The sequence below is a fragment of the Sebastes fasciatus genome, chromosome 10 (genome assembly GCF_043250625.1).
Source record: "Sebastes fasciatus isolate fSebFas1 chromosome 10, fSebFas1.pri, whole genome shotgun sequence".
Lineage (NCBI taxonomy): Eukaryota > Metazoa > Chordata > Actinopteri > Perciformes > Sebastidae > Sebastes > Sebastes fasciatus.
The window spans coordinates 28,408,290-28,419,788 of NC_133804.1; the positions used below are offsets into that span (position 1 = coordinate 28,408,290).

Consider the following 11,499-nt stretch of genomic DNA (forward strand, 5'->3'; position numbering starts at 1 on the left):
GATTTAGGGACATTTGTAGCTGCTAGCTACTTTCGTTGGAAAAGACAACACTTGGCTGGGTTTTTCGTTTGGATAACGTTTAAAATCTAGCTTACTCTTGCTAGTTTCTCAACATTACCAACCCTAGCTTTAAGACTTCTCTAGTTCATGTATAGGAGTCAATGATGTAATTTTTGATTATGAATATTATAACTCTTAACTAACTAACATACTTTAATTACCAAAAACAACAGTTGATGAAGCTTGCACCTCTTTTGCATTTTTTTAACCATAACCACAATATTCCCAAACATCAACCAAATGTTTTAGTTACTTCACCATACTGTAGTTGCCAAGCACATACAGTATATTGTATAAATACATAATTCTGTCTGGATATTTGTGGAAATCTGTAAACTACGTTGTTCTGCGGTAATGTCGAGAGTGTGGAAAAAGAGGTCACTTCAAGATGAAATGACATTAGGGCCATGAGAAATATGCCTTTGTTGTTGCTGATTTTTTTTCACTGTAAGTACCCACCCTGAAAACCAAACATGAGATGACAAACACATGAAACAACAACAGCAACCCGCTTTAAAGTTGGAAAGTTTTGGTTGACATATTTCCACTGTGGTAGTACAGTGAAGCGCCGACATAACGAGAGGCCAATCAGATTGCTCTGAAATTGTTCCCTCCCATTTCATATGATTACATTAAGGTGAATCATCTTCTCATACGATCTAATTCAACTGCAGTCTCTCATGTGGAAAGAAAATGAAGATCATATTTTTTATTCTGCTCGTGCTCAAAATTGGACGTAAGTATTAGCCACATTTATTCCACATATATATTTAAAATACATTTGTCATCTTCATGCAGGAATATAGAGAAGGCATATGAATGTATCTCTGTTGTTAATTATTACTCTGTTTGATTTTATTTTCAGGATGCACAGACGATCCCATCTTTGAGACAAAGACCATTGGTGTTGGACAAAATGTCACTCTAACATGTACCCGCCAGAGATTATGGCATGCAACATACTTATTTTGGATCAGGGTCGTTTCTGGAACCTTCCCTGAAATATTAGGAGGAACATTAGCCTTTGATAGCGAGGTTGTTGAGGAGACTGATCGCGTTACAGCAACACAAAAGCCTGGAGCATTTGTTCTGCATATTACCAAAACACAGTTCAGCGATACTGCGGTCTACTACTGTATAAAAGTGATACGAAGCCACATGACATTTTCAAAAGGAATATTTCTGACAATCAAAGGTAAAAACACTCCAGATGCCTTAAAAATGATATAATTATACATAATTTATAACAGCAATGTTACCTATTTTAATGTTTTTCATTTTCTTACTAACTTCTATTAAGTTGTTGTTTGTTTGCATGATTCATATAGAAGTCACCAGTCTCTTTTGTTTAAGAATAGATTATTGTTAACTCAACACCTATAATGTATCCTTGAATTGAGTAAAACATGTTTATTATTTCTTTATTATTATTTCCCAGGACCAGAACCTGATATCACTGCCATTACTCAAGACTTTCCATCCGATCCAGTTCGTCCAGGAGACTCAGTGACTCTGCAGTGTTCAGTCCTCTCTGACTCTGAGAAGAAAACATGTCCAGGAGAACACAGTGTGTTCTGGTTCAGAGCCGGATCAGATAAATCTCATCCCAGTTTAATTTATGCCCAAAGAAACAATAGAGATGGATGTGGCAAGAGTCCCGAAGCTCGCTCTCAACAGAAATGTGTCTACAGCTTCTCTAAGAACGTCAGCTCGTCTGATGCCGGGACTTATTACTGTGCTGTGGCCACGTGTGGGGAGATATTATTTGGAAATGGGACAAAACTGGACATTGAAGGTAACTGCATCATATTTCTATATAATGGTTAAATTAACATAATATCAAATAACGTAAATAATTTAATACTATTTATTAACTTTTATTGTTTGTTTCTTTAATGTTTCAGTTGGCAGCCCGTGTGATTCACAGAACGACAACACGATTGTCTTTCTCTTATGTGCTGCTTTGGCTATCAGTCTGATTGTTATAGCCTTCCTTGTTTATGCCATCAGGAAAAAATCCTGTAATTGTTGCAACGGTAAGAGACATTACTCTATCTATTAAAGCACTAGCACAGCCAGAAAAAACCTAGTGGATGTGCTACATGATCCAGGGATGGACTGGGTCTGAGATGTAGAGGCCTTTTCTTTTATGCAAGTGGCCAATTGGGCAGTTTTAACACTAATACAGCCACCTCAGTATGTATTTATGAAAAGTTGTGGCTGGTGACCTGAACTCTGATGTCTGGGTGCAAGTGAATGCAGCAAAAGATGACACTGCCACCTGCCACTCCGTTTTATACCGGCCCGGCAGCTTTCTATGCAGCCTCTCCAGGTCCAGACTGCTCATGATTTTTTTTTCTGCTGAACGTGTGTGTAGGGTTGCCAACTTCCACTAGTAGAAATATAGAACGGCTGCAGATGGATAGTGGTGGGTTGTTTAGCAATAGTAACTCTTATTTGAAAGGCTATCACTAAAGAATCACTCTGCATCTGATTTTTGTGTGTGCCAGCTGCGTCTTTGCGTGGCGCAGGCACACCCGTGGCAACGCCATATTATCAAAGTGTGTTTCCCTAAAAGCTAACATCATTTGATTAATTTGTGCTCTGTATAAGTCAACCTATAGTATCATACATTTACAATAAAGTTTAAATCATTTTTTACTATCTGTTATTAATGTTTTTTAATAATACAGCTGCCGCCACTCTGCAAACAAATGCTGCAACAGCCAGTGCTAATCAGCAAAGTCAACAGGTAAGGAATTTAAACTGTATAAAAGTAATTTTTATGTTTATATGTGCATGTATTGGAATCCGCTCACTTTATTTCCTCAGAGAAATGAGGACACTGTGGTTTATTATACACCAGTCTTTACCAGGAGGAAAGCCGGCAACGCAGGGAGAAGGAATCAAAGAAAGGAAGAGACGATCTACACCGATATCAGGGCTTTTGTGATGGATCAACAATCCAAATACTGATTTGCTAATTGGTGCAAAAATAACGATATTTAATCGTTTTTCGTAATAGCCTGTAGCATTGTGTATTTCAACCTTATAATTTTGTTTCAATTTTTGTGCATTTCATTAAAGTTTTCCATACAAAAAAATGATGCATCTGCCCCTTTTTTTAAGATTATTTTGAAAGAGCGGTGAGAAGAGTTCAGTACAATTGTACTAAAAGGAATTTATATTTGTGTGCACGTGTTGTTTCCTTTCTTAGTAAACAAACTTATATTATGACAAAAGATACCACATCTACAATGAAATTTTAAATAGAAATGTACACCTGTTTTCTTACAGTACATACAGTGTGTGTTAACTTTGAAAAGACCTTCAGTTTCAATCACTGCAGGATGCATCTTACTGTACAAAACCGATCTGTTAACACATAAAATCCAAATTTCTTAATTCAGTACAAATTAACGTTCTTCATTGACATCAGCACTTCACATGCAAGCATTGTACTCACATTTGCACCTGGAAAACAACAAATATGCAACTACACAAATAGAAAATCAACTCAGGACTCAAACAATATAATAATAGCAAGAAATCAGAAATCAATCTTAAGATACCGCCCATATCTATCAGACAAGACTTATAAACACCTGGCAAAGCACTTAAAATCTTTTCATGATGACACACACAGACTGACAAGGTGAAAACAATACCAGCAACACGCTGCCGTGGCTGGTGATTAACAGAGCAAGCTTAGCTTACTTCAGGTAAAAGGAGATAGCTCATCATTGCATGTTGATTACCAGCAACGACAGCGACGCTGTTATTGATTTCACCTTGTGAGTCTGTGTGTGTGTCACCAGGTGTTTATATTTCTGTCTGTGGACTCAGTTTGTCGCTGCGATATCGTCACAACTGTGCAAGATGTAGTCACAAAACTTGAGGGTTGAGATCAAAATGAAGGCTGAGATTGAAGATGGGTGTGGTCCAAGCAAGGGCACTGGAAGAAGAGGGTCGGAGGTGGGGAAGAGGCCCCCCACCTGGCCCGATTTGGCATCTTGGCTGGTGTGATCCCATCTCAAGATGGTCATTTCATCCGTCTTTTTTTCATACAAAGAAATGTTACCTCTTTAATCTGAGGGGGGCAGAGGTGGAACTAGAGCTTTTTTTTCTTGTAGCATTTGTGATGAGTGGAAATGCTGTTATTTCATATGAGAAGACAATATAGATATAAAGTATACTGTTTTAGCTCAACAAAACAACAAAAGCAAACACAGGTCCACAGACATGTTGACCTTTATGTCACCATACAGAAGTACAGGCACAAAGCAACTGAACATCTGGTGCTCTCTCACAAAATCAGCCGGCAAACCTTTTTTTTTAGAAAATATACTCATTCTGATACACAACTGCTTCCCATCACTACTGGATGTCAGTTGGGAATAAAAAGCTATACGTGTGCACACACAACCAAGCTGAAGCTCTCTGTAGAGACTTGGGTATCTTTGCACAGGCTGTGCTCGGTCTATAGAGAGGTGTGTTGCTGTTTGTGGTTATCTGCTCTAACAGCAGAGTACAAACACTCTTGTGGCGACTCTCTCGTCTTCCTCTTCCCTCTTTTCACTTTCCTTGTGGAGAAATCCAGTGCTGCATAGTTCAGTCCTCCATCCTGCAAAAAACATAATATTTGTGTGTTATTGACAAATATTTCAGAGATCAGGGCTGTAACATAAAGACCAAGTCTAGAGTATAGATTGCTTTACAGTGTCTTTGCAGTCATCTAAACATACTTTCTTTTACGTAATTTCTCAGTCACCACTATTATATTTATACCGCTTGACTCTATCCCCATTTATCATATAACAACAGGCATTATGTTGTAGCGACTCAACAGTTTATTAGATTTTTATAATAAAGTATAAGTATAATATTGTGTGTTTTGTCCAGAGGATCAAGGCAGAATATCTAGATCGCTACACCATGACCACACACTGCCACGTATTTACCAGATCATTTGACAGAACCACAGTTGTCCTGTCGTGTCCAAGATGATGGGAAGCACACACTGGTGCTGTTAAAATAAAAACAAAGCCTTCAGAATATGTGTACACACATCAGTTTGATTTTTGTCACCCTCTAATTAAAGGACATGGAAAAACAAAGAAAAGATTTTAATCACATTTTCAATTAAACACTTTCACTCCTATAATGAGCTCAATAAAACTTCAGTGTTATAATAATAAACAATATAAACCGCCGACCCTCTAACCATCAGAAGCCCACATTTTCTGTTTTCACAGCAAAGTAATTTCATACATTCATATCTTTATGGTACGGTCTCAAAAAGTGTAACTTAAATGAAAGTAAAATATGGTGAACCTACCTTTGCAATGTTCGCAAACTTTCTTTCGATTTCCATAGAAAATAAGGACGACAATCACAATGGCACAGCAGGCCAACAGGACTCCAAGCACAAGGACAACTGGGTTCAGTTCTGATCCTGAATCACAATCATTTTCTTAAAGACATTAAACATTATTTAATTATGGACTCTTGGATAACACAGTGGCATTTAGAAAACTAATAACGTTTATCAACAGGCACAAATGTTCAAATATAGCATTTAGTCAAAGATCCTTTTTTTTTTTACTTGAGATCTGGGACAAAGACTTGACCGATAATGAACACCGTCTTATAACATTTTGCCAAAGTCAAGTTAATATTAACCAGGCTAAATGAATTAATACACGATGCATATATGATTTAAATACAACTGTAAAAACTTACTTGTCTCCACTTTAGTTCCTTCACCAAACAGGATCTCTCCACATGTGACCACAGCGCAGTAGTAAGTCCCAGTATCAGAGGAGTTATGTATAGTTTTGGACAGCCTGTAGTCACAACTTTTTTCGTCTTCTTCATCACTGTGAGTGTAAATGATTCCTGGATGATATTCTCTTGATCCAGATCTGAACCAGTACACGCTCTGTTCATCTGGACACTGATCTGCGTTTTCTTTGTTCTTGGAGAGAAGTGAACACTGGAGAGTCACGGAGTCGCCCGGCTGGACCGACTCAGTCTTCGGACTTTGTTTCACGTAGAAAGATTTCTGCTGATTACGATCTGCATGATTCAGTTAAAAAGATGTCAAAAGGAATTAATGATTTTAATTATTTGTTTGACATAAAAACTTGGTACAAATACTGAAAGTAAATATATATTTTACCGTTCACAGCCAAGAAAATGCCATTATCAAAACTCTGTGAATTCGATGTTCCATTTTGACAGAAGTATGTTGCTTCGTCCTCTTTGCTGACATTTCTGATGGTAAGAACATACTTAGTATCCTCTTTTGTTGCTGTGAACCGTGGGTTGTTGAATTGTTCACTAAGTGTTATTCTGCGAACAATTACAGCAAAGACTGTTTGGACCGTATATCCAAGAGACTGCTTGTACCAGTAAAATGATTGTCCTTCCTTCTTAGAAAATGGACAGTGTAAAGTAACATTTCTACCAACTTCAACCACCTTCGTAGAGATCTGCTGAGGAAGCTCTGCAGTTTGAATCAGGTCTGAAGAAAAGAGACAAACAGTAATAGAGCTAGAGCACAAAAGAAGTAAAAAGGTAAAGTACTAAGATTATTACATGGTCTAGTCTTTCTCATAGTAGTTAAGAATTGCACTTACACACAGTACAAAGTAGAATCAAAGCAGTCAGTCTTCCGGTCATTGTGGCACATACAGCACTCTTGTCTTGCACTACTGATGTCTACCGCCCAAATGAAAGATAGTCAGGAGGTGATCAAGGTTTACAAAGTAGAAGTCATTGTGATTGGCTGAAATGCAGACAATGAGCATAGCCCTAAATTTAGCAAACCCATGATCGTGTCCCCTTTTCAGTGAAATTCAGATGTATTTGTATTTGTATTTTTCTTTTAATGTTAGACTTATAATGCATTTGCGGTGAATTGCTTAACTAAAGATAAATAATAAACCAAATTACACTCAGTTTTAAAGAAAAAAAAGTAATCAGCAATAATAATGAAGCTGAGGTTAAATAAAATAAATACTTTTTATTTATTTTTTTTAAGTATCAAATTTAACGTCTACTAAATGGACCTTTATGCCGGTTTCACACTGGATGCAGAAGTGCCTGAAAGCGGCGTACAATGTTAATTGTCAAGTGAGCCGGAGCCTGGCTGTTCACACAAGAAGCGTATTTTTCTGCGCCGGTCAACAAGCAATTCTGCTGTTTTCTGTCGAGCTCTCTCTCTTTCTATGTCTGTCAATGTGTTTGTGTTTCTGCTAGTCTCTCTCACTGACAACTAACAAATATGCAGAATAAATACATAATTTAAAACCCACGATCACAAACAGCAGTGACACTAGGCTATTTCTAATAAATATAGTGGAAGGATTTGGAATTTTTATTGGGGGGGTCAAGTCAAAAGCGTCCGTGTGATGCATATTTTATCATCTTATCAGAATCAGGTCATTTATATCACATATAATATATCATTTATATTGTTTTTAGTAGATTAGCAGTGTTGAAACTATGGCTGAAGATCGCGAGCCTGCTGCAGGGCTCCGTGGCGCAGTGCGTCCAGTGTGAACAGCCCGTCCAGTGTGAACAGCCCAACTGGTTTACATGGGCGCCGAAAGGATGCGGGCAGCACTTCCCCGAAATCGCAGCTCTTCCGCGTCCAGTGTGAACCCGGCGTTAGTGGGGTTGCTTTCTCAGCCTCAGGGAGCAGAGGACAAATAGCTTGTAGTTGTAGCCACCACAGGTATCTGATGGTGCTAGTCTTTTTCTTTTCCTGCATAAATGATGCTGCAACAGGTGTATTCTGAGATTTCATCTGCACTTTTTAACAGGCTTGTTTACAACTAATTCTGACCTTTTCTGAAACTGGTTGTTGCAAAGCTGTCTGACCAGGCTAACACAAGGCTACCAAACACCATGTAACATACTGCTGTGTATAGGCAGCAGACCCACAAAAGAAAACTCACACGACTGACAGATTCATACAAACTTCTCGTCACAACAGTGGACAGAATTACAACTGTAACGGGAATTTATTGTTGAAAACTTTCTAGTCCTTATTTAAATGACTTCACTACACAGGCTCACTATATATTTGCTCCCATAAAGCCCAATTCTAACCAGGTTAGTGAGGTTATTCATGTCTAAGTGACATGTCAGGACCCTTTGTTTGGCATTCAGCACATTATCTTTAGGAATCGCATCAATATTGGGCGATTTTACTGAACATGATTTAGGTGTGGTGCAGTGTTGGGCAGTAACGCATTATATTAACAGAGCTATTTATGTTGTTAGTGCATTTTTGTTCAGGACTGTTTGCAAAATAATGTGTTAGAAAACATTTTGAGGACACAACTACTCTGTGTTTCTTGTCTCACAGCACTTTGTAATGGCAATTTACATTGAAAACAACACGCAAAGCCACATGCAACAGCTACACTGACAGACAAAAGCTGTGGTGGGCCATGTCTGCCTTTGACCAACCACTGAAGCTGTTTAACTGGAAGAGACCTGCCTATGGGTATCAACAGGATATGTAGTGAGGTTAGAGGTGCAAGAAGAGAAGCGAAACAAGAGGCATCAGAAAGCTAATTTTAGTTTAGATGCGTTTTTGTAACTTATTAGACCGATGCACGCAGGTGCAGACTTTCAAATGGATTTTTAAATTTTTAAATGTGTCCACTACATGCACTGTGCATCACACTGCAAATGAAAGGACTTTTGAGTCAACCCAGTTCACCACACATTGATAATGTGTTAATACTGTTTCCATCTGCCCTGCAAGCACATCATGTGCCTCTGAGAACATATTTATCAAAGATCAGTCACCTCTTCATGTGATCTTTGAGCTGCATGTTTCACTCTGATAAATATGTAAAGCCCAAGGAAATGAAGGTCATTCTATGAAGACAGACACATTATATATTTGGGGGTCTTCGTGACATGAATAACTGATGTGGAGTAAGAGATCGTGATTTTGCAGCAGTAGATTAAAACATAGATGTGCTGCACCTTCACCAAGATCTGGGTTGGATCAGTGAATGTGTAGCACTGACAATGCATGACTAAAACACTGTATCACCGACCAGGTGTGGCTTTGCATAACCCTCCTGCACCACGACACTATTTGCTTACTATTGCACATGCTTTGCTGACTTCATAACCCCCCTTCATAAGACTAAAATGGTGAGCATGACAGGAAGAAATGAGGCTCTGAAATCACACCTTATTTTGGCAGCCCAACCACAGCCATGTTCAACTTTCCACTCGTCATTTGTTCGTCATTGGTGAGTGTTAAACTGGAACAACAGACATTTTTAAAACATTGATTTTATTCTGGAGGCTATATAACATGAAGGAAAAAATACTGCAACTTGCTCATGTACACAAGGGCCGGGAAACCACAAGGTGGCAGCGGCCATTGACAGTAACTACCCGTCAATGGCAATTTGAATGGAGTATAGAATTTCAACAACATTTTCAATATAAATCAACGTGCTGTCACTTCCTGAATCTATTTTATGAACAATAAACACTTATAAGAGAGGGAAACTGTGTCATACCTTTCTGACTTCTCTCGTTTTCCAGTAGTTATAGTTTATGCAAGTACTGTCCACTGGAACGGAGAGATGCGCATGATTTCAGCGTATGTTGTGACGGTCATCTTGCGGCTAGCGACCATGTTAGTGATAGGCACGGCATATTGGTAGCTAGTTTGATAGTAAAATAACGTTAGCAATAGCTTATTCCATAGATACAGTACTAGATCTTTGTTGACCAACTAAAGCGCGGATGGGAATAGTCCGAGATGCCTTACTGGTGTTAGAGTTGGGCCGGTGTAAAAGTGATCAAACCGGTTTGATATTAAACCAAACACCTCAGACCATGTCGTGCTTTAATTATATTCTCCTCAGAAACTGTGTACGGTAACGGTGGGCTGCTCATATCTAGATAACTGGAGTAACTTGTATTTCATCTGCTCTCATTACTGAACAGGAAACTAGTCCCATGCAGAAGGTTTGTGGTGTAATGGCGTTGATAAATGTGTGTGAGAGAGAGAGTAGAAAGCCTTTCTAAGCCTTAATGTTGTCTTAGCTATTAACAATCTCGACCGGCCTTGGAAACAGAACACAAGCAGCCCATGCTGACCAATCATATTTCATGTGGTATATGTGGTATCTCTGTTGCCAGCATAGCCCTGACGTGTAAATACATTTTTGGAGAGGTACACGTCAACTGCAGATTAGCTATAAAGCTATCATTACCCCATCTATCAGCTATCAGGACCATGGATCAAGCTTAAAGGTAGTGTTGGTAGTGTTCTTCAAAAACATTGGCCGTTTCACCATGCTCCAAGTTCCTAGGCCACTTAGTCTGCAAGGTATCTCTTTGTGAAGACCCAATGTACTCACAGGAGGCAGGGAAAACTTGAACGAGCCTTTATTTCAGAAGCAATTACAACGTTACGGCACATCTCGCCCGGCCCACTACCGACTTAATGTTCCGTGCACTCATTTGCATCGCAACAGAGTCTTCCACAAGTGGCTAGCTTGACAGCAGTGAGTACTAACAGTAGTCATGTTTTTTGTTTACTGTATTATGATATGTTTCTATTCATTATGATAATTTTGGGTGAGTGGTTTTGGAGGGAGGCCTGAAGGGACCGACTGTCAGTGTTGCAAACTTTGCGTCTTTCTATCTAGATTTAGGGACATTTGTAGCTGCTAGCTACTTTCGTTGGAAAAGACAACACTGGGCTGGGTTTTTCGTTTGGATAACGTTTAAAATCTAGCTTACTCTTGCTAGTTTCTCAACATTACCAACCCTAGCTTTAAGTCTTCTCTAGTTCATGTATAGGAGTCAATGATGTCATTTTTGATTATGAATATTATAACTCTTAACTAACTAACATACCTTAATTACCAAAAACAACAGTTGATGAAGCTTGCACCTCTTTTGCCTTTTTTTAACCATAACCACAATATTCCCAAACCTCAACCAAATGTTTTAGTTACTTCACCATACTGTAGTTGCCAAGCACATACAGTATATTGTATAAATACATAATTCTGTCTGGATTTTTGTGGAAATCTGTAAACTACGTTGTACTGCGGTAATGTCGAGAGTGTGGGAAAATGAGGTCACTTCAAGATGAAATGGCATTAGAGCCATGAGAAATATGCCTTTGTTGTTGCTGATTTTTTTTTACTGTAAGTACCCACCCTGAAAACCAAACATGAGATGACAAACACATAAAACAACACCAGCAACACGCTTTAAAGTTGGAAAGTTTTGGTTGACATATTTCCACTGTGGTAGTACAGTGAAGCGCCAACATAACCAGAGGCCAATCAGATTGCTCTGAAATTGTTCCCTCCCATTTCATATGATTGCATTAAGGTGAATCATCTTCTCATACGATCTAATTCAACTGCAGTCTCT

At 38.7% G+C, this 11,499-nt stretch overlaps 2 protein-coding genes across 2 annotated transcripts; one reads left to right on the top strand and one right to left on the bottom strand.

The window, feature by feature from the left end:
• The first annotated feature begins 570 nt into the window (after positions 1–570).
• On the top strand, positions 571–2,039 carry LOC141775942 (signal-regulatory protein beta-2-like). The gene is made up of 4 exons (XM_074649681.1): positions 571–796; positions 926–1,255; positions 1,499–1,855; positions 2,035–2,039. The coding sequence occupies exons 1-4, from the start codon at positions 754–756 to the stop codon at positions 2,037–2,039; spliced, it is 735 nt and encodes a 244-aa protein (XP_074505782.1). The 5' UTR covers positions 571–753.
• A 2,538-nt stretch (positions 2,040–4,577) lies between these two features.
• Positions 4,578–6,779, bottom strand: LOC141775943 (immunoglobulin kappa light chain-like). The gene is made up of 4 exons (XM_074649682.1): positions 6,702–6,779; positions 6,242–6,586; positions 5,803–6,138; positions 4,578–4,684 (listed from the first exon to the last, which is right to left on the bottom strand). The coding sequence occupies exons 1-4, from the start codon at positions 6,742–6,744 to the stop codon at positions 4,578–4,580; spliced, it is 831 nt and encodes a 276-aa protein (XP_074505783.1). The 5' UTR covers positions 6,745–6,779.
• Positions 6,780–11,499: the final 4,720 nt, after the last annotated feature.

Excerpts from the sequence above, each read along its gene's own strand:
- LOC141775942 (XM_074649681.1), top strand. The coding sequence starts at position 754 with ATGAAGATCATATTTTTTATTCTGCTCGTGCTCAAAATTGGAC. Across the intron at positions 797-925 it reads GCTCGTGCTCAAAATTGGAC|GATGCACAGACGATCCCATC; the intron begins GTAAGTATTAGC and ends TTTTATTTTCAG. Across the intron at positions 1,256-1,498 it reads AATATTTCTGACAATCAAAG|GACCAGAACCTGATATCACT; the intron begins GTAAAAACACTC and ends ATTATTTCCCAG.
- LOC141775943 (XM_074649682.1), bottom strand. The coding sequence starts at position 6,744 with ATGACCGGAAGACTGACTGCTTTGATTCTACTTTGTACTGTGT. Across the intron at positions 6,139-6,241 it reads CATTTTCTTGGCTGTGAACG|ATCGTAATCAGCAGAAATCT; the intron begins GTAAAATATATA and ends TGAATCATGCAG. Across the intron at positions 4,685-5,802 it reads AGGAACTAAAGTGGAGACAA|GATGGAGGACTGAACTATGC; the intron begins GTAAGTTTTTAC and ends TGTTTTTTGCAG.